Source organism: Protopterus annectens, chromosome 4.part1 (genome assembly GCF_019279795.1).
Source record: "Protopterus annectens isolate FY-2018-M chromosome 4.part1, PAN1.0, whole genome shotgun sequence".
Classification (NCBI taxonomy): domain Eukaryota; kingdom Metazoa; phylum Chordata; order Ceratodontiformes; family Protopteridae; genus Protopterus; species Protopterus annectens.
Window position 1 is genome coordinate 750,679,237 of NC_056734.1, and position 27,828 is coordinate 750,707,064.

General features: G+C 38.7%; 1 protein-coding gene across 1 annotated transcript in view; it reads left to right on the forward strand.

Annotated features, from left to right (window-relative positions):
- LOC122801294 (extracellular calcium-sensing receptor-like) overlaps positions 1-27,828 on the forward strand; it is a 246,657-nt gene that overhangs the window by 35,106 nt on the left and 183,723 nt on the right. Inside the window, exon 3 of the mRNA XM_044070841.1 lies at positions 12,224-12,357. Within this exon, the coding sequence (XP_043926776.1) occupies positions 12,224-12,357 (134 nt within the window). The remainder of the gene's footprint in view (positions 1-12,223; positions 12,358-27,828) is intronic.

Genomic DNA, 27,828 nt, shown 5'->3' on the forward strand with positions numbered 1-27,828 from the left:
CTTATCCTTAGCCTTTGCCACCTCTCTCTTTGTCATGCACCTCATCTCCTTATACTCCTGTCTACTTTCTTCATCTCTCTGACAATCCCACTTCTTCTTCGCCAAACTCTTTCTCTGTATACTCTCCTGTACTTCCTCATTCCACCATCAGATCTCCTTGTCCTCCTTCCTCTTTCCAGATGTCATACTAAGCACCTTTCTAGCCATCTCCCTTACTAGCTCTGCTGTAGTTACCCAGCTATTTAGTAACTCTGCACTGCCACCCAGTGCCTGTCTTAACTCTTCCCTGAACTCCACCTCACAATTACCCTTTTTCAGTTTCCACCATTTGATCCTTAGTGCTGCCCTCACACTCCTCCTCCTCTTCTTGCTCACCAATGTCATCCTACAAACCACCATCCTATGCTGCCTAACTACACTTTCCCCTGCCACCACTTTACAGTCTCCAATCTCCTTCTGACTGGTCCTTCTACAGAAGATATAATCCACCTGTGTGCATCTCCCTCCACTCTTGTATGTCACCGTATGCTCCTCCCTCTTGTTAAAATATGTATTCACCACAGCCATGTCTATCCTTTTCACAAAATCTACTACCATCTGACCTTCTGCATTCCTTTGCTTAACACCATACTTACCCATCACTTCCTCATCCCCTCTGTTCCCTTCACCAACATGACCATTGAAATCTGCTCCAATCACCACTCTCTCACCCTTGGGTACAGTCATCACCACTTCATCCATAAGTCTGATAAAGGCCAAATAAAGTGGCATTATGACAGCCTTGGACCTTTACTTATAAGTTGGGTGATACAAATTAATTTTCTTACTACCTTGGCCATGTGTTGGTCAAAGGTTATATTACTGTCTACATATGTTCCCAGATTCTGACTATTGGGTCATTTAGTCCGTGAATTTGGCATCAGTCATTTTCAAAGTTAGACATTCTTGTAAGATGTGTCATGGTAGAATTTATGCTAACTCCAAATTTGCAGTCATCTGTGAAACTGGTCAGCCAAAGGCCCTTGACATTAGCCTTTACCTCCAAGAAGTGGATGCCAAATAGAAGCAGTCCCAGCACAGATATCTAAGCTACTCCACTGCACTGGTGACCAGTCTCTTAGTGGAGGTGGTATCATGAATCATGAATTCTTGTGTCCTGAGTGTGAGCCAGATGGAAATCCAGTGGGTTATGTAGGGTTTTATGACCAGTTCAGTGAGTTTATCAACTATACTTGAGTGAGATATTGTGGTAAATGATTTAGCCAGGTCAAGTAGCCAGTATGCATTATTTTCCCCTCTTTTATTGCCTTGAAGACCTTCTCAACAAAGTCTACCAGGTTTACTAGGCATGATCTTCCTTTGACAAAGCCAGACTTGGTTGGGTCCAGGGTGCCTATGTCTTTGTTGATTATTTCCATGGTAATTCATTCCATGGCTTTGCATACTAGACTAGTCAGACTAATAAGTCTGTACTTTCTGATGTTGGCTGATGGTCTACCCTTGTGAAGTGGGATAAACACTGCAGTCCTTCATTTGGATGGTACAAAGCCTGTTTTGAGGCTATAGTTGAAAAGTGATTCAAGTGGTCCTGATAGGTCATGTTTCCAGTTATTTATGAGGCATCCTATGATATTGTTGGGGCCCACTGAGGCTGCATTTTTGGCCTTAGTGAGTGCCACCAGGACCTGCTCCATGTTAACAATTTAGGGTGTTATGCTAGTAAGAATTTCATGGATGGAGGTGGGGGGAGTGGTGGATGAAGTTTGAGCTGAATTTCTCAGCCAGCAAATTTGCTATATCATTCTGGCACAGTGATGTGTGCTGCCTTTGAGGTTTCAGACATTGCTGTAAAATTAAAGTGTTCTACTGAGTGGAAGCAGACATGGTACATTTGTTGTTAAGCTTTACTTTCATGACACCTCCTACTTATCTAGTTATACAGTCTACATTGCCCAAATACATTGTAAACTTCTCTCCAAAATTGTACTACTGCAAACCTCCTATAAAACTTTGTATCACAGCTTAACGTATTATTGTGTCTTTTTTACTATATAATCCACAACCTCCATTATCGTCATCATCATCAAGTGCTCTCTGCTATAATTTCGTTTATACCATGGATTTTCTTCTGTAATATTATCTGCATTACCTTAAATGACCTTAGTTGCAAACTTTTAATCAAAATATTGTAGTTATTTTGGCATTAAGCTGCTGGCCTCCAATGCTCTAATCAATCTTATTTTTTTCCCATTTAACTTTTATCATTGTTGTCAAACCTTGTTCTTCTCCCAATATTTGAAAATGATATATATTGAATATCTTTAAAACACTACTTTCTCTTCATTTGCAAAAGTGTTATAAAATTCATAACTCCAGTACTAAGGATCTAAATTTACACTAACAAATAAACAAGACTCTCTGGAACCAAAGGCTTCTGACTCGTGTTCCTAACCTATGGAATAAGTTCCATTACAGGTGAAGAAAAGTACTGCTTTGTCTGCATTTAAGGCCAGTCTTGATGACTGGATAGGAAGATATGAATTCACACTGGGGTTATCAAGTACTGCCCTGCTTTATTGCTGGGGTGAGGGGGGCAACTAAGTACCTGTAAAGGTCGGCAAGAACTTTTAAGTGTGTCTTTTTAAAAGTGCATATGGCTAGGCTTCTTCTTGTCTCTGTTATTACTTGTCTAGTATTTTTACTATGTTCCCATAATTCTATAAACTATACTATCCAATTCAGATGTTGGTATCTGTTCTAAGTTCACCCAGGGCTACATTTATTTCTTTAAATGATATGTTGCCATCCAACAAATTTCTTTCTTCATCTAATAAAGACTTAAACATTAAACTTATTTCCATGTTACTGTTTATCATTATTTTCATACATTTCCAGGATAGAAATATATACTAACTCCCATAAGTTCATTCTGTGTACTATGTACAGCCCCCTGTTTGTTTTTTATAGTATCTACTGCTACGTTTTTCATTTTTATGGATACCAATTGACTTACTGCTTCTTGTCTACATTTCACCTTAAATTTCTGTCTCCATTAAAAAATCTCTAACTTTTTTCTGTATTTCTTCGCTGAATACTGTGCATAAAATTTAAATTCCTATATTCCTTTCTCCACACTGCAAATTACTTTCTACGTCCATATGTTTGTTTTTCCAGTCATATAATCACTGACTCAAGATTTATAATATTGTCTCATATTTAACTCTTCTTTCCAAATGTTCTCAATTTCTCACTTAAAGTAATCCTACTCAATGTTTTTTTTTTCAATTCAGCCACTGTATTCCTTTGCCTTGAATTATATTGGGCAAACTTCTCTCAAATGTTTCTTATACTATTTAGGTTACTTTCTCTAAAGCCATTGGTATACACCCCATAATCAATTTCTGTTGATTTATTTTTAACCTTGCCTCTATGTATATTTCCTTCACAAAACATAACTTTTCCATTCTATAAATATCATTCCACTCTTTTACGTCTGCACCAGCTTTTTTTCTTTGTATTTCTTAAATCCATATAAAAATCTCCAATCCATATAATGCTCATCTGCATCAACAAATAAACATTTAACATATCTATAATAACTCCCTTCTACTACACTATTTTTCTATATTTGTGCTATTCTTCTTCTAACTTGCAATCAAACCAGAAGTGTTCATTCCTCCCACATAGCTTAGAGCTTGAACTACATGAATGCCTTCTTTCCCCACATTGCTCAGTCATGCACATTTCACACTGCTGAATCAAATTCCCCCTTTTCCTAAAGCAAACCAGGCTTTGGGTTGTATTGCATCTTGAAGAGTTCCCACAAACCTGAAGATATTTTTCACATTCACCAAATGTACCCCTTAAGTTCACAAAAGTCTCACTTCCCAATTCTATAACCCCTTGTATCAAATGTTTTTATTTCAACAGTACTTTATCACTTAGAAATGTTAATGAATACAGTGTTAAGAAGATTAATGCTGAGCTGTATAAAAAGTTCCTTTCTTTTCTTGACAGTCATATTCACAATTTTATATTCATTTTATGGCTTATATTTTTTCAGCACAAACTTATTATTAATCTTCTCACAAGATCATCATTCATAAATGTATCCAAAAGCAACTAATTGCCTAAATGAATCAACAACTTAATTTGTTTGGCATAAAAACGATGACTACTCACAATATTGTCCCATGTTACTCACAATATTGCCCCATGTAAACAGTTTATCAACTACGGTATAAAAAAGTTTGTCATTTCTTGCCATTGACCACTTTCTGTGAAAAATTTATACTTGTCTGTATACCTCATCATTTAATAGCTCTCTCTACATATCCTTTACAGTTTTAGACTTGTGTGAATTACAATCACAGCAGATGGTAAAGTTCTTGCAAATTCCTGGGGTTATGTTTCAGCATGACATGTATCTCACTCTATCTACAACAACACGTCCTTTTTTTCCACTGATAAGGGTTGCAAAGTATGAGGAGAGGTAATGTTTTCATTTTCTGGAGAAAACAAAAAAGAATCCGTCTTTCATTCATCTTGGTCACCCCAGAATTTATTGCCCTCACTTTCCACATCCAGCTTACTCAAGGATTTATTGCCCTCACTTTCCATAACCAGCTCATGTGCTGATATATATATATTGTATCTGGAAGACCTACAATGCACAATCTCTTCACCATCCTTTTTCATACAGGTATCATATACAGCCTTGTTTTCCACTAACAATCTTCTCTAGGGTCTCTCCAGCTTAGATTCCACCTTGGCATTTTTCCCTCAATTTGCAAATTCTCTGACAACATCTGCAGGAAGACTTATGGGTACTTCAAATTTTATTATAAATACATATCATCATAAAAAACATGTACAAATAAACTGAGGAAGAAAGAGCACAGAAAATAATGAGCAACAGAAAAGCTGACATTAACCAATCACATAACTAACAGAAGTTTGCTATAAACAACTTTTTTCCATGATCCCCACCTTTTATGCTACAACCACATCTTTAGTGTCAGAATTATGCCTGAATAGTCCCATTGCTTATTTTGTAATATATAAGATCAGTTCCAGATATATCGCAAACAAATAAATAAAATTATGTCAATATCATCAGTTGTGCCCATATTAATGGCCAGATAAAATGGTTGTTAAGGAAACTTCAATAAACAGTAGAGAGTAAATTAATTTGATTGCAGCCAAAATTCTGTAATCCTCTTACAGGAAATTAAAGCACAAGAAATTACATCAGGAATTCCACAATGCAGCACAGAGCATAAATGCTCCTGTGCACATTGGTGTTTCAAATTGTCCTTGGTAGGACATTTACTGAAAGACAGATGCCAAAGGAAATCAGTCCATTCAAACACTCTAAATATGTCCTTGTCTTGCATGTAAACATTGACAGATGAAAAATGCCTGCATATTATCATACAACTCCTGTACTGAACATGTTAGAAAAAAATGGAGCATCTCCTTCTTAATTATTCCCTGACAATCAAAATGCATTGAAGACTTGGATCAATTTTTTTTCAGTTTTCCTGTAGAAATCCCTTCTCACAAAGTGGTGTACTTGATGAGCAGAAGTCACTGTAGTAAGAAACCAAGACTAGATAAGACAACAGTCAACACATGAAAAAAATGAAGAGATATGAAACAAACAACTGAGTTTAACAAATGGAGACCCCATTATGGCAGGAGTAATGTACCATGTCACACAATTTGTGAGATGAGACCCTTAATATACTTAACACTAAAGTAAGGATGTCTTCCTAAGGGATAGGCCAGCCATACTGGTCAGGTAGTTAAGTAATCCAGGTTGCACCTGAAGATCTTTGGGCCAGTGAACCAACATGTTTAATAAATGGTAAATAAATAATTAGGCAAATACATTCAAAAGAACAGAATGAATCAAATACAATTTATTTCTGAATGACAAAGAAACTAACAGTTTCTAGAAGTATCTAATGTCCAAACGCTTTCCTTTCCACTGAAGATCACGTAACACTTGCCCAACAATGAATATTCCTGGTTAGCAAGTGTGATGCCTTCAGTGATGTCCTTCTACCAGATCCCTTTGAATTAACCCTTGTTTAGGAAAGAAAATAACCACTTGTAAAGCAGATAGAAATATATGTGCAGCAGCCAGCATCCATGTTTTTTTTTAACCAGAAGGACATCATCTGCATGAAAAACATATGGGGACAGAAACAGTTCCATAAATGTGCAACCTGCTTTTTTTTAATTTTTCCAATGAGAAAAGTCCCATTCAAAACCAAAGAAAAACATTCAGACCACCAAGGGGACACCCCTGCTTAGTACCTCAGTGCTTTGGCATACATTGGCTGGGATATCTATTAACAAGAGGGAATAACCTATTTTTATCATAAACCATGTGGCTAAAACTCTTCAATTAAGGACTAAACCTTTAAGCTATTAATAATACCCACAGAATAAAATAGCTGACTGAGTGAAAAAGCTTCATGATATCATAGCTCTAGAGTACACTAAAGGCATCTGTATTCTAAATCACATCAACCATTTCCTCCTCCACTGTGAGATAATGTTGAACAAGCAAATGTAGTATCTCACAGACACCATGACCTACCAACAAATGCAGATAAGGAGAAAGGTATGCCTACATTTTCAATATGTTTGTCACTGTAAAAGATTATCCATGTGAATTTATACAAGAACGCAAACACGGTCCTTTCCTGGTGAGAGTTTAGAAAACAACTAAAAAACCTGAAAGTAGCACTCCAAAGGTGAGGAAATAAGAGGTACTAACTTATAATAAGTTGAACTTATTACAACTGAGTACCTTTTGTTTGCCGACCTTTGTAGTGTTATCTTCCATGTGAATTTATGCTGAAATAAAAGTTCTAATTCAAAACTCTGCTGTTAACAACTTTACATTGAAGTTAAATATACTGACTGCAAAACTCAAGAAAAAGTCACCCGTCTGTTTATCTACTTGTAGAGATAATCAAATGATATTGACTTCCTGAATTATGGTGAATGTTTTGTGCTCTTTAGTTGAATATTAGAAATCAGGTAAACTTAGAGGACTTGAAGAGAAAGACCATGTAATATGTTTCTTCCATCAGTGAATAACAAAACTGAGAAATATCGTAACCAGTTTTGTACAAGCTTCTGGTCCACCATTCAGAGAATCCATTTATTATATGGAGTATTCATAAGCAAACTAAAAATAGGCAATGGTGATATTGGCTGAATGTTCATTGACATTCAAGTAGTAATATTCTGCAGTAACTTGAACATAAATACTTCAAGGTCACAATACCTCAGAATAAAGCGAAATGCTCATTTGGATCAAAAATCAACTATTTCCTCTATGTTCAATGTATGGAAACATCAGAGTTTGTGTAATTATTTTGCAGAAGAGTGGGGGGTCCGAGTCACAATATCAGTGGTGTAAGAGGTGTAGCTATTATCAGACGTAAGCAATGATATTATTAAATGAAGTATCAATTTAAAATATTTTAAATTATTTTACATTTGTGAATTTTGTGTCATTTGGTTACTGAGATTAAACTATAGTGTGCTCAGACTACAAAAACATCAACAAGGCTTTTTTACAAGCAACCGATGACCAACTGATCAGTGTCTAATTGCTCAAATGCAACAGGTCATAATCAGTTACAACTGTAGATTATATTATACATGAACAGACATTGCAAGATTACAAGACTGGTGTTTGTGTGAGACCAATATGGGCTACTTGAAGGAGTTCCTCTTTTCTCAAGAGTTGTGTGGCTATGCATTTGGCATATATACATTTTGGGGGTATAGGAGGATTCCTTGCCATGGAAGAGTAAGGCTAATTATAATGACCTCCACTATCCCAATAAAGATGGGTACATTTTTGATATGCTAGAAAAGAAAGTGCAGTCTGTAGGTTCTATGAGATTAAAACCTTAAACTAGCAGATAAACATGGTGAGGTATCAAAAAACATCATCAGTCAAGCAGCTACCTCTCCGCTTTGGTGATGCAATGGTTAGCATTGTCGCTTCACAGCAAGAACTTCTCTGGTTCAATTCTCGGCTGGAGTGCCTTCTGTGCAGAGTCTGCATATAGTCCCAGGGTTGAATGTGTTTTAAAGGCATGCAGTAGGTGTGTGCTTGTGTGTGTGCCTTCTGTGAAGGTTAGGTGCCAGGCTGGGAACTCAACATTGTAAAAACTGCGCTGCCAATCAATGTGCAGACCAGTGATCTGCTGTGGTGACCGCTAATGGGAGAAGCCGAAAGAGTCAGGCAACTACTGTATTAGAAGAATTGGCTTTGAAAAAGTAAGAATAAAAAGATCCTAGATTTTTTTAAGTAGTGTATCCATAGTATTTCTTCATATTTAAAAGTTTGCATTTCATAGCATGTTTCTGATTCAAGTTGAATGCTTACAGTGTGATATACAGAAGAAAGTCTATTCTCACACAGCAGCTATATGCCGACACTAGTATTATTAAGATCCAGATCCTCCCTTTCTCTGAAGAGTTTCCTTCTGGTGAAACATCTCATCACTTTTAATGAACTGAAGGGAAAGGGTGAAAAAGAAGTAATGCTTGTCCCATGTTTTAAATCCTTCAACAGGATTGTCTGCTCCAATGGTGAAATGAAAATGTCTCTTCTTTCAGGCTCAGTAGATCTGTAAAAGTGATGATATGCTTGATGATCAGTCCTCATTCCCTCCAGCCCTTGTGGCCATATGAGGCATAGATAGCTATTATGACCTACATCCCAGTACAGATATTTCACATGACATTTCTTTATTACAAAGTGGGATGTTGAGGTTTCAAACTTACAGTGCTTCCATATGGTCTGTTAGCAGCTCTGCAAATGTTCCCCACATACCTAGTCTTGGCATTGAATATTCTGTTGCAGGGCAATCACATCTTTCCCCTTTTGGATGACTGCTTGATTGATTTATAGTGGCAGCATCACTTCCTGCAACAGAGGAGCATGGCAGTCCCTTCCTTAATTTATTGGAATTTACCATAAAAAAGAAGGCAAGCTTCCCTATACAAGTTCTTTGAATGAGCTACCCTTCATTCTGAGAGATGAATTCTCTTTGTGTAATGGACAGATTTCTGCTAATAGTATCCCTTTTGTTGTGGGTCACACAGTGGATGTCTCTGTCAGCCTGGTAATTTCTGAGAAGTCTGCATGCACTGCAGAAGAATCTGTTTAGACTTTTCTATCACATCCTTGAATACTGACTTCTGATAGCAGATGCTATGGACATGCTGTGAGGAGCACACCTGAGCAATCAGTCAGTCAGTACAGGTTGTATGACATCTTTCTAATTTATTGTGTACATTCATATTAAGAAGCAGTGATTTTAGCTTTCAATACTTCTAAGAGCAGTCTGCATGAAGGGGTTCAGCTAATTTCAGACAGAATGAAGAAGTGGGGAGCAACCACTCCTGCTGTTAAGTATTTTATGGGAGAATGAAATCTCCCAGTGGATAAGTTAAGTCATCAAATGCTTCTGAAACACAAATAACCACAAGCAGATGATGTATTTTCATAACTGAAGTCCCTGATGAAATTTCAGGGACCAAAACAATGATCCTTAGAATAGTGAACCTTAAAGTGTGAATATGGAGACTATGCTATGCAAAGTCCAAGGTTACAGTATTCTGGAATATTCATTAGCTTACATTACAATACATTACACCTGCTTGATGGCATACAAAGACAATAAGCCTATCTAGTCTACCTTTTTCAGTGCTTTAACATTCTGCCATGCATCCATCCCTAAATTGTTTTACTTTTTTCAACCTGACCGATGCATTATTGAGTGTCTCTGAGAATTCCTTCCACACCATTGTTTCCAATAGTACATTCCGTACGCCCATAGTCCTCTCTTTGAAAAAGTATTTTCATTGGTCAAGAGCACAGTTAGTCAATACAAACTGCTACCACATCTGTCTCTCATTCTGCTTCCACTGGTCTAATCCAGGTGTGATCAACACTTCCAGATCGTTTTCCTGCTCTTTTGCATCAACTCCTCTCCTACGAGTTGATACTTCACAATAATGTTATTGTGACCATAGTGCAGTACTTTGCACCACATACTATCTAAATACTATGGAAGGCAGGCTATTTTGTCCTTGTGTATTGTCCTCCATAATGGCAGACAGGTACCTTAGAACCTCCTCCCTTTCCATTCTGGAGTCTGTCTGTTGTTTCCCCATTCTGTCATGCCTCCCTCCTCCCCTTTGCTGTCACTTTGCCAGCCTACTTGTAGTGTGCCTCTTCATTACCCTGCCCCCTCCTTTTCACCTCTTATAGGCTTTATCTTTCACCCTAATTGTTAGACTCACATTCCTGTGTATCCACATTGGCCTACTCATTTTGCATCTTCCTCACACTCTTGTCTAGGGCTCTGAATACTCTATCACTAAGCAGTTCATAAAGTTTATTTACTCATCAGTTTGCTCTGTCTCTTAACCCAGTCTTAATTACCTCACCCAGCACAGCATAATCCACACATTAAAAATCCAACATCATTGCCTTGAGAGTTTATTTTTATCCTTACTGCTATTCAAAGTCACACAGTGACACGATTTTAACCTGAATGTCTATGACACCATCTGCACTGGTAAGAACCAAGTCCAGAATTGTATCCTTTCTGGTATATGTCCTGCACAATTTTGCTGAACCACGTATGGTCCAAGATTTCAATCATCTCCCACTTATTCTAGCTGGACTTGAAATATGCAAAGATAATCATGTCCATGTTTTATTTGACACCTCAGGGATTTAGTTTTTGACTGTATCTTTGTTGTGGCTGGTGTACTGCTGGATAGTACAGTTATGGAAGAGGGCGAGGAAAGTGTGGAGATGTCAGTGTAGCTGTGTAGTGTTGGTGAAGAGCCTTCCCTACTACCAGTGTTATATCAATGAGATCTTTACCTGGCAGATGATTTCTGGGATTTTAAGTTTTTACTTGATGAACAGTCTTGGACCTTAACATCAGCATGTTGGTTGGCGAAGCAAAAGAGTGTCGCTGTATAATGGTGCTGTTGTGTGGCCTTATCTTTGGGACTTCATGCTTTCCAAATACAGGACTAGTTTACAGAATGCAAAACATTTTTATGGATTCTTTGGACATGAAGGTCAATCTGAATATTGTTAATTGTATAATTACAGGGTTGTTAGAGCTATTTTTGTCATTTTTTGAGTATTTTTCCTAAATAAAATACTGTATATATTTTTGTTTTTTTAATTAGCAATTCATGTTTATGTAACATTGTTTGAGTTTATACATTTTTGTAAACTGCGTAGTTAAAATAAGCACTAAAATAAGCTTCAGCATAAACTTGACTTAGCACAATCTTCTGTGAAGGAAGTCACAAAGACAAACTGACTTTTTCTATGAGAAAGTAGTACTGTAGCTGTACTATACATGCTGGTGCTACCAGAATGAGATGGTACCTTTCTTTTCATGCTATTAATATCAACTTCATGATTACAAAAATTGGACAGAACGTGTACGGACTAATTCCATAAAGTCTGTGGAATGCTTTGCATTCTGCTAACAGCAGAGCAAAAGGTGCAGATAAGCATGTAATATGTAAATATGCCTCAGTGAACTTAGAATATTGTGGTACATGACATAGTTTGCCAGTATCAGTGGTGCATCATATATCAGTCACAGCTACTCCATAAGTCTTGAAAACTGTCTCAAAAAGCATGATGTACATTAATAAAGTCATAGAAATACTATCCCAATCTAAGCTGCCTGACATTAGTAAATACATATCTAAAAAATATCTCCAGTAAGCTTAGAGACAACTATGGAATATCTCCATAAGTCATTTATTAGTAAAATATACTTGCTTTCACTTATGGATTCCAATGGAATCTGTAACATTTCTGATAAAAAAAAATTAATAAAAACAAAAGGCAATCATGGCCACATCACCACAGCTAACAGTAGCTAACAATGGGTGTGCGACATTTATGTATTTATTTATTTATTGCATTTGTTTACCGGAAAGTCTACTGGGCCTAGGTGAGCCCATTTTCAGTGAAGGCCCGGGGAGAAAAGCTTCACATAAAAGTCAACATTACAGAAATACAAATACCAAAAATACAAATATCAAAAATGTAGCACTATTTACAGTTTTTAGCAATTCCATTGCAGTTTTTTGGTAGTCCATCGATTGATATTAACATGTACTTTTGGTCATACAGATGTTATATACATTACTGGTTGGAAGGCAGAAAAAACAGTAACATTGTACACAATTATGGAGAACACAGGTAGTGCACAAACCGAAGAAAATAGGGAGATAGAAAAGCTGATGTGGAGTGTGGGTGAAGAAAAGGTATACATAAGGGGTATGTTGGAATAGGAAAATCTGAGGGACAGTCAGAGGGCCATGGGCAATTTTTGTTTTTTTGGGTGGGAATAGGCCCCATTTATTTTGGGAGAATAGAAGGAAAGAGGAGGAGAAGGCCAACACAGCAGGGATATCTATATAACAAATATCACAACACATGACAAACAAAGGTCAGAAATAAACAGCAAGGAGAGGTAAGTTACACAGAGGGTACACTGTACAACACAGGCAATGGTAAGTTGAAAAAAAAAGGGTGGGCATGCATATCAGCCATGGTGAAATGCAGAAATACACATTTACCTATGCACTGTTACTTTATGATATGTTGCATACTGTGTGGCAGTCGTACCTAGATGAATTTGACTGATGGTGGATGTGTGTTGTAGGGAAATAAATCGGTATCACAGTGCACACTAGATAAATAATCAAATATCCAAGCAGTCTGTCAGCAGTGCAAGTCTAAGTCAAACAACATCCCAGATAAGTAAATGCAGCCCCTGGGATGATGGAGAATACCAGTAGAGAACAGAACAGAATCACTGACTGCACATAAAAAAAGGCAAGTAGCCAAGTACACTGCCAAACAACAGTACTGCAGAAAATCAGCAAACTGGTTGCTACCTAAAAGTAGGTGACACAATCCAAACAAACATGTAATGGAATGCATATGTCTGTCACACATATGCCATGTGAAAGGCAACACACAGGTGTAGATGTATCTGTATGATCTTCATTGGCTTAACAGGAAATTATTTAAAAGCAATGTCAATACCCATACACACACCAATGACATGTACTAATAATATATGGTCACAAATCTATGATTAATGCTATATAACATATATAAGGTATATGACATACCTACAAAGGTAGAAGGGAGATGGACAACATGGGCCCACATAAAGGAAGACATGGCAGCAAAACTCTGTAGCCAAACAATAAAGCAGGACAACAATATGTAAAGTGACACATTCCAAATGCATGTATACACCATATAGGGTAGTGTTGATGTCACCCTAAACTACATTGAAGTGAATGGTCAATGTATGCCACACACGCAGAATGCATTAGTGACATCAACAAAAATGGGCATATATAAATCTCTCTCACACACACACACACACACACACACACACACACACACACACACACACACACACACACACACACACACACACACACACACACACACACACACACACACACACACACACACACACACACACACACACACACACACACACACACAGTATTGTGCAATCATTTAAATGCAACAGGCATAGATAAGCAAGCTAGGAACTAGTATCACATACACATGTATACTGCTATGCCAATGTAAAACAGCATATGGAATAAACACCTGCATTTATACATCATTGACCCTGGTCATGACTGAATATGTACAGAGACATGTACACAAACTACTGCATATGTACACCACGTGCCAAAATGTGTGAATTTATGTGATTAGGAATGGATATGGAAATGTAACACAGAACAAAGATGGCATACTGTACCATTAATGAATACATTATCATTACCATGGTGTATACATGAGAGTTACATTGATGATCTATGTATTCAGTAAAAAAGGACTGTCCAGGTGTATCAAATGCATTTGTATGGCACAACAGGGCAACATCATTGCCAACACATGTCATGCATAATGCCAGTATGCCAGGGTGTCTGCATAACAAGTGTAATCTGAAACACAAAGGCAAGGACATGTCCTTCTGTTGAATATATATGACATGGCAATCCACAAATCATACCCATACCACTGTGGTATTTGTGGAATATGGGCAAAATGTTGTTTGTGACTTGCTGTCAGTAACAAGCATGTTTATAGTGGAATTATTGCAGCAGTAACAGCATGTTAAGTGCCCAAACTCATAGACAGTTGAATGCTGAATGAAAGTCTAATAGGGTAATGTATGCAATGCACCATTGAACCATAATGATAACGTCATGTCACATCTGCAGTGTATATTTGAACATGTATCACATAAGCATGTCAGCAAAATGGTATGCATGCAGAAGTGTACTTATACAGTCAAATCACTGATATGGCAAACACCATGATGGATCACGCAGACAATACTTATGGTCCTCAGGGCCCTCCCTGATGGGGCTGAACATCATGAATGATCTCCCTGGCTATTTCCCTGAATGAGTCCCATATAGCCCATGTCATATCTTGGAAACATTCTCCATCATGTCCTTTGTCTGTGTCTGAAAGACATCAGCCACCACCTCTCAGATCTGCTCCCAATAATCTTTTTGGGTTACCTGGCAACATCTCCTTCCAGGTGCAGCAGCGATGATGGCACATGCAGTTTTAGCTTCCTTGTAATCATCCTCATCTCTATCATGGTTATCATCATCATCAGAAGATGCTGGCAGTGGTCTGGCATGCGCTCGCCTCTGACATCTGATGGGTGAGCATCCATGGGTCCCATTCTCTATCAAGAAGAATCACAGCACAAGACAGAAAGCACATATACATACCTGCTACTACATCACTACATAACATACCCACTGTGACACTAAGAACAGGAAGAAAACAATCAGTGTAAAACATTAGTATATGTCATAGCCATAGTTAAGTGTATGTCAGTAATCAAAATTATAACAATGAAAACTAAATGTCTATCAGGCCACACCTTCCTGAGAAAATCATAGCTGGCATTAAAGTGACATTGATGTGCACATCTACAATCCAACAGACATTAAGTAACATCCTGTTGACATGTTATGTCTGCATATCAGAATAAAGGTATATCAGCATACATTGCATGTGTCATTAAAAACACATTCTAAAATGTAATGGCCTAAAATGATTATATAGGACAGTATAATAAATAGATTTGCTAGTAGCAGATGGCTCCTCATGCACACAACACATTCCTTATGTTCTGTTATCTATACCTATAGATGTTTTCAATACTGGAACATGTCAGGGCCACTGTATCCACCAGACAATGTGAGCAGCTTAGGCCATGCATAATACAGCTTAACAGTGGAAATTCTGACATTACCTTAACACTTGCTTATCGGCCATCATTATACATGACAAGCATATGCAAAGGCAGCACTCTTACATATCCTGACATTTGAAGAAAACCATGCCATGACACTGTGTCATACCACACTCATATGAGTCTATCTTGCAAAACAATGCTGTGGAAATGACAACATAACACTAGTAGTGTGACCTGCACTGTTTAATACTTATGATGTGTGCTGCAGTAAATTGGCTGGCTGACTGTCTACGAGAATATCATTATTTCCATGTCTGCAGTCTTGTATGTGTGCTTTGCACATTTATTTGGTGTGTGAATGTTAACTGCATTCCAGGTGTCTGTGCATATAATGAGTCATATGAACAGCCACTAGTTAACATATTGGTATAGTAATGATATAGTGAGATGACATTCCAGTGGGAGATATGAAAACCATATGCAAAAGAGTTGAGCTAGGCAACATGGTCATTGGCTGACCCAACATCAATTTTTGGAATGCAACACAACACACTAGTTATAATGTGCAATTATAAACACAGTGACATCCTGTGGCACGTGAAAATATAGTGTATGTCAGGCAAATTTGTCTATCTACAAATATATCAGTGCCCTATATACATTTATTAGCAATCACTACCCTGCAGAATGCAAACATGATACTGCTTGGTGATTATGTAGCAGACAGTTCAAAATGCTGAACAGAAATGTCTGTGTGGACAAGTAGTCCTAAGCAAACCAAACCATCATAGTTGTTGTAGGCAGATGCAATACCTATGTTGAACTGAAGAGTAGACCACAGTCCACCAACAAGAGTGTGAACACTGGCACAGCAAACACCTGTTCAGTATGTGAATATGCAGTTATGCACAACAGATCAATCACTGACAACAATATCACAATCCACTGTGACAGTTATACATGAATGACTGTCAATTAGGCAGTGGCCTACACTTCAAAACATATGATCAGTAAAATGGCTTTCTGCTAAATGATATGTAAACATAGTTTTAGGTAATTCATACAACTAATCACAGGGATTGTCTGACTATTGCACTTATTTTAAAAATGCATGATGGGTATTCCTGCATTATAAAAATATACATAGTAATGGCAAACCTATGAGCCTGTAATAATGATCACATCTCTTTTATTTACAAAATCAGACAAAATAATCAACATACCCCTCTCTATGCACTTCTCCTCCAGCCTGTGCATCTGTGCAATGCACAGGGTACAATTACGAGTATGTTCCTCATCACCTGCAGAAAGTAAAAAAACATATATGAATGAAATAGGTATGAAATAATACTGATATACATTTCTCAGTTCATGTTCTCTAAATTTTAAATTGAAGGACATTACAGAATCTCCATTCACTGCTTGGAATGTTTTACACATGGTCCTTTACATACTGGAACAGAATTGAACATGGATTGGAGGACCTGAGAATTAAACCTGCAAGTCTAAGCTACTTCCGCACTCTAACCCTGATACCTACCTGCCTAGTTAGTCCATCTTGCCTGAGACTGTATGGCAGAAATTCAGTTGAAAGAATTTGAGGTATAAATATGTAGGAAAGTGGTATTAATAGGGATGATGATGTATGCTTTACAAGAAGTGCAACATGCTGTGCATTTATGAAAATAAAACTGAAAGCCTGAAAGCATGTCAGCACAGTGGTCACAACACAAAAGCACAACTGTAAACTTTCATATTGGAGAGTGAAACACTGTCATGTAACTCATGGCTACTGTTAACAGACAAGCACAAATTGCTGTACATCACTTACATATTAATTATTTTAGGTGCGAGGACATAACATATGTACAGATATTAATTGTCAAAGAACAAATTATAACTCCAAATGATCACTGATATCAGGGGGTGTCCCTGTTCTACAGTCCAAATATATATCTGACCATCTCACTCTCTCCAAATATAAGCATGGGAAGGGTGTTGAATTCAATTTTGTAAACAATGACATAGTTATACATGAAATTCAAGTTGCAAATGTTAGCATATTCCACATTCTTTTTGCAGAAATATACCAGTATGTTCCAAGCTTTACACTTAACGCTGTAGTAAGTTGTTACATTGTTGTTGTGATGTTACGCCAAACTATTGGTTAATACACCAAATTTAAAGAACTTACGTAGACGTGTGCAAATTGAATTCCAAAACCTTGAATTTTGATAAACCTCATTAATTATGTATGTTGCAAATGGGACTTAAAAGCTGTGTGCACATAGCTGGTCTTACTTTCAGGTACACCTAACTCATAGGTAGCTGCAAAGTTAATTTTTCACCTGCTAGCATTGCTGTGTTGGAATATATTTCCCTCCTTTTAGACCTATGTTATCATTACTCTTAGAAATGACTGTGTATATGCTTAGAGTGATGCATTTATGAAAAATTCTGTGCGTTATAAAATTATATGTGGCTTACTCGAGGGTGTGGAATTGACCTGTATGCATACAGGTGGGTACATCTGCATCACTAACAAGCAGCTATACAAATTTAAACAGCACATATGAACAATACATAAAAATTTATTCATGGATTTTATATATATATATATATATATATATATATATATATATATATATATATATATATATATATATATATATATATTGCTTGTGACGCAATACAATCTGTGGTATATGTACAGAAAACTACGGATTCTGATATTATCCATATGTTGCTTGCAGTATGTATTCATATAGCTGTTATGGATATTTTATTCATTGATGTTTCTTAAAACAAATATTAGAACTACTGACGCAATATTAAAAGATCCGTGTTTATGTCTGCTTACTATGTACTGTTTGTGCTCTGCTTATGGATACAGAGGCTTTCCAATGTTTTCCTTAAGTTGTTCAATTGATAATTTTCAGATACTCTTTGCTAATGTGGGTAGCATTCACTGTTCAGTATTGATTGTGTTGATATAAGCTCATTGTGTATACCAGTTTATGTTAATATGACTGCTTTTTTACATGGGTTGTCTGTTTAGGCTCAAATTGCTACAGCCATCACACATTTTTGTTTTACACATGTGTTTGTGTAATATGTTAATGTGAACTGCATGCAGAGCATGTGGCTTGTGTGGCACAATGCTGCTATGTCTGGACCTTCACTATGATGATATCTACTGCAAAGGGTTCAAATCTCCCGGGCATCTTCTACAGATACCACAGCTTATGATTTTGTTCCAAGTGTTATGCATTCATGCATTGTTTTCATATCACATGTGGTTTTATATTTCACAGTACTATGTGGCACAGGGACTATTCCCTAGATTTTGGCATTCACTGGACTGCAGAGAGGTTAAATTGGCATATACTGTCTACATAATCATCCATATGTGGGTATCCACATTAGTCTAACCATGTGCATACAACTGTTTTTTTCAGATGGCAAACAGACCTAGAAGCAGCAATCCTCACCCCCCCCCCCCCACAGGAAAATGAAATTATAATAGATAGTCTGAACCAACATAGGCAGAGACTCCTTGGAAGGGTGGGAAATACAGTATGGAGGAATGAAGTTTGGGTCAACCTCACTAACATGATTAATGCTGTGGGAGGTGACAGTAGATCCTGTGATGCCTGTCACTAACAGTGTTCTGACATGATCCGTCATGCAGCCATACATCATGGCAGGTTGAGGGATGCTACCAGTGGTGGACCACCACTGACACCCCCCTGATGAAATCACACAGTTTCTTGCATCACTGCATGCATATGGCAAGTGGGGACTGCCACACATCTGTGGGTGGGACAGAAGCAGGTGTTCAATGCCACATATGTATGTGCTACTTTACATAACACTGATGCATACAGAGTAAATCAGCACATATCGCTGCTTCATGCATATTCATGTATTGTCACCTTTGTGTTGCAGCAGTAGATTTGTATTGTGCACATGGGTCCACACAGGATGATGATGACCAATGTAAGTGCAATGACTTATAGCTATACAATTTCAGTACATACATAACAGTGCAACCAACATGCATAATGATGTCTGCATTCATTTGCACAGGTTCATCCACTTCTGCAAGAACCTGAAAGCTGAGTGCCTCCATATACTGTTACTGTTGCCATTACCTGCTATTGCCTCAGCTTTCAGTCATGTCAGTGTTGTATACTGTCATATTAATATTTCCCTCACATTGTAAAATACAGGTGCATCTTCTGGAGGCACAAACCATGTAGTTGTACCTATAGACAGACCAGGTATGGTTAGCAAACATACTCGCAGGCTGCAGTAATGTGTAGCAGACCTGTGGTGTACGAAATTAATGTTGATGCTTTTCTGATGTTCTTCTGTCGGGTAAATGGTTTGATAGCAACCAACACATGGTTCAAAAAGAGATGCAGTCACAAGATCACATACAAGAGTGGCCAACATGCAACTCAGGTAGACTTTCTCCTAGTAAGGAAAGGGCACTGAGGTAGAATCAATGACTGCAAAGTCATTCTCAGTGAAACAGTCGGCCCACAGCATAAACTACCAGTTGCCACAATCAGGTGCAAGCAGTGGTAGGAGAGGGCCCTAAAAGCAACAGAGACCAGGATGAAGATCTGGAAGTTGACTGGAGAGAAAGTTCAACCATTTAAGGAATTACTCAGGGCTCTATCACCCCAAGAAGAGGAAGAAATAGGTGGAGTTGAAGAAGAATAGCAGAACCTCAAACAGCATGTGTGACCACTACTGAACTATGTGGCCGAGCCAGATATGGAAATAAGGTACATAAGGAAAGCTGATGGTGGAATGCAGAATTCAGAAAGTCATCAAAAGAAAGGAGTGCAGGAAAAAAGTGGGAGACAGAAAAGACTGACCAGGCTAGGAAGGATTACTGGTTGGCTAACAAAGGAGCTGCAATAGTAAAGAACAAGGAATCAGAGGCATTCTACCAGATTCTGGAAAGTGACTCAGTAGGCGGCACAAAGAAACTATTTCAGGTTGCAAGGCAAAGACAGAAAGATAGAGAAGATAGTCAGACACCCTTTATAAGGGATGCCAGCAACAACCTGCTCACCAGTCCACAGGACATCAAAGGCAGATCGAAGGAGTATTTCCTGCAGCTTCTGAATGAAAAAAAACACAGAAGATGTACTGTCCCAGATACTGTCTACAATGAGAGGAAAATTAAGTCAGGGAAAGCAGCAGGCTCAGATGAGGCTCGTGCAGATATGATAAAGATGCTCTGTGAGATAGGGGAGAAATGCTCTTAAGGGTACTCATAGCAGTGTGGAGAGAAAGATATGTCCCAGATGACTGGAGAATAAGCATACTCCTGCCAGTGTACAAGAATAAAGTGGACATCCACAACTGTGGGCAGTACAGAGGCATCAAACAACTGTCACATTACATGAAAGTTCTGGACAGGGTGATTGATGAATGGATACGCAGAATAGTAGAATGTAAGATGGCAGATTAGCAGTTCAGATTCAGATCAGGATGCAGCACACTTGGCATGATGTTTGCAGTAAGACAGATTGTTGAGAAGAAGCTAGAGATGAGGTAAAAAGCCCAACTCGGCAGTCCTAGACTTGGAGAAAGCATATGACAAAGTACCAAGAAAACTGATTTGGGCAGTACTGCAGTGGTTCAAAGTCCAAGAAACATTGGTAGAATTAGTACAGGCTATGCACAAGGACCCAGTGATGCAAGTACAGTGTTCAGTCTCATAGAGAGTTTCCCAGTGGGAGTGGGTGTGCAACAGAGTTCAGCTCTGAGGCCACTGCTGTTCATACTGGTGATGGACTACATTAGCAAACAGGCTGGAGGGGAGAAATCAACAGAGTTGCTGTATGCAGATGATGTGGCATTACAGGCAGACTCTGAGCAATAACTTCAGCAAAGGATAGGGGAGTGGAATGTAAAACTGAAAGCACATGGGATTAAACTAAGTACAGATAAGATGGTAATGGCAGCAAATTGGGGAAATCAGAAGAAGATGAGAATTGAGGTAGAAGGGAATATAGTGGATAAGGTTAATAGGCTCAAGTATCTGGGAGGGGTGGCTGAGGAGAAGGGAAGTCTGAATGAAAAGGTCAAAGCTAGAATCAGAATCAGAGGGCTGCAGCCAACTTGCATGGAGTCTCAGGTGTAGTAAATGACAGAAGAATGCCAAAGAAGCTGGAAAGCAAGGTGTACAAGACAGTGGTGTGACCAGTACTACTGTGTGGTACAGAAACCTGGGCATTAAAGGCAGAGCAGATGAGGAACCTAGAGGTGATGGAAATGAAGTGCCTGTGAAAGTTGGTAGAATGCACACTGTGGGACAGATAAAGAAATTAGGACATAAGAGCAGATGCCAAAGTAGCTACAATTGCAGAAAAGATCAAAGCGAACAGATTACAGTGGTCCAGACATGTGCAGAAAAGCAGAAGACAACCTGGTTAAAATGATTTGGGGCAGACAGGAAGAAGGTAAGAGGAAACAAGGACATCCAGAAAAGAGGTGGATAGTTTGTGTGACAGAAGACCTGTGACAGTCAGGCATGAGTATCGAAGAAGGCAGGAGTGTGGCATTAAATTGAGAGAGATGGCAACAGTTAACATGTTACCCTGACCCCTTGTAGAAAATAGGAAAAAGGGAGTTGATGATGATGATGATGATGATGATGTTTTTCTGCACAGGGACATCTGGTCAACAGGTGCACCGTACATCACATAAGTATTACCATACCCTGGTACTGCATTGTATATGTCATCATGTGACTAAGCCAATGCCTGCGTACATGACTGTGCTTGCTTTGTTTGTACTTTCCCACTGCAGGATTTGCATTGCAACAGATGAATTCACCACATCTGGAGGGTGTCTCTGGTATGCTATTACCTCTCTTTCATACATGTTATTGTTGCTACTCCTGTTGTTGCCCATTAATACTATGTCCTGCTTCCCTTGCATAGGACAGCCACCATCACCATCTCAGTCACAAACAGCTAGTGTGTGTATGTACTACCTACTGTATGTTTACTTCATTTGGAATGGTACATGCTGACAAGTATGTGATTAACATTGCTGTGTTTATGCCTTTGTTTGCCTACAACAATTGCATTTCATCCCTCACATCCTGTGCCAGATTCCCAAGAGGACATGTCAGTCATGTGTCATTCTTGTATTCCTCACATATGTCATATATGTGATGTAATTGTCAACTCCCGTTTATATAGGTTCCATAGGCCATACTTTACAAGACATCCTGATAAATCATTAATATCTGTAACATTGTAATGAGATATATGTGGTGTATTTTTTTAATGATATACAGCATGTAATGTAAGTACATTTTCCTGACCTGTGTCATCTGTCTCTTCCTTTAGCACATCCACTGCCTTTACCCTCCATTAGCCTGTGCACTGATTCCAATGTGGGATCTGATATGTCTCAGTATGGTAGCATGGTGCATAGGACACAGATTTGGTGATACAGTCTGGCCCAGATGGTCAAAGTCATGTGGATGAGGCTGTAGCCTCAAATGTGAAGGAAATGTGTCCAACCATTCTGACAATAAGGGGACATCATATGGTGGACAGGATGAGGCCTGTGAACCGCAGCCCAATGTTGATTCTGCTACTAATGTTGAGAGTTCACCACAATATGTCAATACTGCCCATTGCAGTAGACAGAGGCATGTAGCTTGTGTGGATGGGCATGTGTCAGAGGGTGTCTGCCTACTCTTACAGGCAAATGTACATTCACAACAAAGTCATGGATCTGACATCCGTGTACCTCCCCATGCCACAAATCATGTTGCACACCAACTGGGTGTGCTGGATGAAGGACAAGAGCACAGACACAGTGAGGTCATGCTGACATTGGCTGTACAGAATGAAAGCATGTTATCTTTGGCACAGTCTTTTGAATCCTTGGCTATGTCAGTGCTACAGCAGTACCGCAGTACTAGCAGGGTTCTACGTACAGTGACTGTGCTTAGTTGAATGACACATGGGACAGGCAGGCCCCGTCTCAGTAGACTAACTCTTGCCCATTGGGTATCAATCTCTTGGCTGCAATGTGCACACACTTCTGCTGATAGACATTCTGATGTGGGCATAGCAGTGATGACCAAATAATTGAAATGCACTTATGTTCCTTCCCATGGTGTGTCTCTGCATACTGGTGTCACCCGGCCAAGTGTTTCTTTATGTGGTAGGGGCAGACTGGACCACTGTGTGAGCCATCAATATTAGCATCCTAAACTGCATTAGGGTAGCAGTGACAGTTGATCCACTATGTTCTGTAGTGTCAGTCTCACCATAGTGAGCCATCAATATTAGCATTCTAGACTACATTAGGGTAGCAGTGACAGTTGATCCACTATGTTCTGTAGTGTCAGTCTCATCATGGTGATAATGATTGTTGTGCAGACCACTGATGGTGTCATCTGTCTGTGGCTGTTGTGAAGTCTGATACCACAGCAGTCTGACATTTTTACTAGCCATAGTGACTCCATTTAGTACATTACACTTTATCCATAATTTACATTGATATATGTTGCTTGTGATACTGACAACAGTTCTATATTATGTCCTGAGTTGGTTTCTTGTTTGCATATTTTGATAGTGGAAAGACAGGAATGTGGTTTATACAGGTACATCCCTTGTTGGCTGCCATACACACAGTCATCACTATGAGTCTGTATGCATACCCATGTCTCTTGTGGTCTGAGTTGATGATCTGAGTTGTGATAGATTTCTATATAGTCACACTGGTATATGTCAGAATTATGTCTGTATGTCTGATGCTCAGTGTGTACATCTGTTAGATAATTGTAATTAAATGCAATTTGTGCTCCTGTGGTGGGGCAACACCTAAACATCAATGTTTAATCTGTGTACTTTTGCACATGTGGCTTAACACTGTCATGTCACCTGGACTTGGATTTGAGAATGCACATGCCATTGCCCACGCCTGTTTCTTCTGCACCCTGTGTCTTCCTGCTCTTCCTCTGATAGCTGCAGAATGTCGTCTTCAGACATCTGGGATTCTTGGGGTGGTTCACCCACGCCTGTAGCTGGAAGACCACCATGTGTTGTTGTTAGCACAAGGTACACACAATAATCATATGTGCTGCCTTTTCAGGTGTGTTTTGCAGTGCACTCCCAGATGTGTTCAGACATTTAAACCTAGCTTTCAGTACACCAAAGACATGCTCAATGGTATTTCAAATTACTGCATACACTCTGTTGTAGGCCTCCTCTGCAAGTTTTGATGGCTATCTGTATGGGGTCATAAGAGAGAGCTGCCCTTAGCTTATATCCTAGCTGTGTTCCTATACTTACATAGTAGTAGTCCCTCAGGTATTTCACTTTGGTGGAATGCAGCCCTCAGACCACTTTTCCTCCATATGGCAGCATCATGGATGCTTTCAGGATGTGTCACCATGATGTTTGTTATGCTGCCATCAGCTGCACACACAACCTGGCAGTTCAAGGATGGCCCCCCCCTTTCTGTTGATGTATCTGTCTGCTTCTGGATGCACCGGGGTCTTAATAGGGATGTGGATGCAGTCTATTGCACTAAGTACATGTGGCAATTCTGTGAGGTTATAGAACTGATGCATAACAGTTCTCTGCTCCATGGGGTTAAATGGAAAGTGTTTTCCCTGTGGAAAGGGATTCATCTACCCTGTTGCACATTGCTGCCAGGAATTTTGACAGGATATGACTGCTGGCTGTTTATAACACTTCTACAGTATCTCCCACGTGTCTTTGGAATGCCCCAGATGTCAGTACACCTAAGCTCAGATACATTTTTGTTTTGACAGGGATGAGGTTGCCTTGCAATGTCTGCACAGGCATTTGTGGGGCACATATGCTGCACAATGCCTGTAGCAGCTGTCTGTCTTGAAAGTACCTGTCAAACATTTCTTGATCTGAAAGTTGGCTTAGTTGTAACCTTGCTCTCTATCTACCTGGCTGCCTTCTAGGATGCACAGCCAGATTCTCCTCCATACCTTGCAGTACCACATCCTATGGAAGGTCATTTACTGCAGGTAGCATTTTTTTGGTATTATTATGGATTCCATAGGATTCCATGGGAATAGCTTCCATTCCTTGCATTGCAATATGACATTCACTGAGGATTTCAGAAACAGACTTGGTACTGCAGTTTGTTGCATTTAAGTTGCACTGGGTGAGCATGATGTATTTGGGCATGCACTGAATCCGTAATTATCCTTAATTATCCTACATTGAATAGTTAAGTACTTAGACTGCTTGTGGCATATCATCTGAAAGTGCATCTGCAACTGGGGGCTAAAGTCTTCATTCAGTGTGCTGCTCTAGCCACAACTATCTTTTGGAATTTGACCCATAGGGTAGACGCTCTGCCAATGGCCTTGCTATATCATCTGACAGTTTAGTACAAAGGATAAAGTTAATGAGCTACTAATAAGCTTCTTCTTGTGGTCCTGAATTTCCCTCCCAACAATATGTATTTGTCTCATGTATGATTCTGAGCAAGTCACTAAACCAAACAGTGTTTGTGGGTCACCTCTCAAAAATATGCCTGCTTTGACTAAGTCTATATCATATCATCAAAGTTTCAACTCCAAGAACCTCCATTTGTTGAAATGAAAACAGCGGACATTCTCTTATGTGAATGTTCATATCAGCCAATGTTTTAAACAGGGAATGGAATTAGCTGACCAACATTGCAACCATTACACACACAGCAGAAGGTCAAACCCACCCAGGTGCCTCCCCCCCCCCCCCACCAATATACATCAACTCCAGGATCACACTACGGTGGAGGAAAGGGCAAATTTCCTGATGTTGGCCAACTAATTCCATTCCTTGTTTAAACCATTCACTGATGTGAATGTATGCTTAAGTGAATGTTTGCTGTTTTCAATTTGACAAATGGAGGTTTCTGGAGTTGAACCTTTGATGATATGATATAGACCCACTTTGCTCTGCCAAACTTTAATACATCACTTAGGGTCTACCACAGATTATCTTACTGCCATTCTGCAAGCTACTGCAATACCTTAAAGTTATTTAAATCCTAATGATAATGTTTTTTGAAAGGGGGCTGTGATCTCTAAATATGTTACTTCTGATTTCACACCGACTCAGTGGAAAGTGGAAAAATGCATTCCATTTTTTTTTTTTGAGACAGTAAGATATTCTATAAAGACTGGGAGTGTGGGGGCAGATCTCCACTTTAAGGGCAACAGGGATACATCTTCCTGTAAAAATGTCCAAAAACAATCTTTCTCCATACAAGCCTATCACTGATTGGCATGGGTGGCAGGAAAGTGTGTCTGATATGCCTTTAGTAAGCATGGCAATGATAATTTCAAATAGACTTGAAAAGTGTGTCTTGTGCCTAGTGGGTTTAACTGTTTAAAGGAACTCTCCAACTTTGAACTAAAAAAAAAAAAATCTGCATTTTCACCCTGTCTTTGTTTTCTGAGCTATTTTAACACATCAAATCACTCTGAGTGTTTCTTATGGAATTTTAATATGTGTTTCCATAAATGGCTGCCAATGGAGCTTAATATATCAAGGTGATATTGTTTTCCTTCCACCTTATCTTTTTCCCATAATCCATTCCAACCCTGTTTTATATGAGCCATGCTAGACATAAGGAAGTAGTGGTGTATTCCCATGCTACTGATGTATAATGAGATTAGTGTCAGTCACTGTCATCTTATATACCTTCTGTAAAGGACTGCTTCTTTTTTTCCTGGAATGACTCTTATTTATTTTTATCTCAGAAGTCATTTACACAATACTAAGGAGTTGTACAGCTACAACCCAAAAAGTAGCTGAACTGCAGGCCTTTGTTCCAAGTATCCTTTTGTAGTTCAAAAAGAACTGAAAGTCCCCTCCAATCACACTATTCCTGAGGTGACAAAACTAACTGTCTTGCACTTAAGAGATTATTGCAGTTTCATGTCTAACTGCCTCTAGTGGAAAGGAAGGGATTTGAGAATAATTATGTTCCCCAGTACCTGCAGTGGAAGGATTTTTATTTTTATTTTACCTGAATGTTGTAGAAATGCTTTATTTTCATTTGTCTTAAAACTAATGTCATAGTCTTGCTTCCCCTTCATAAGTAAGTTTCAAAACAAAATATGACCTACTTTCTATTCCTTAACTTTGTCTAACTATTTTTTCTGTTGCTCAGATGTCTTGTAGCATTACATTTTGTATCTTGTTATTATGCTCATATAGTGATTTGTTAAAGTACAGGAAAATCACTCTTCTACACACCTGACTCCTTGATAATGGCACTAAAATTAAGGGACCAAAAAATTATTTTATTCTGCAGTCCCTGCAGTGAGAAGATGTTTTGGGGGTGTGGATTATTGTAGGAAATTCTTTACCTGCTGCATTTCATTTTAACAAATGATATGTTCATTTTCTTCTAATAAAGCTGTTCTGCAATTCTACTACCATATATT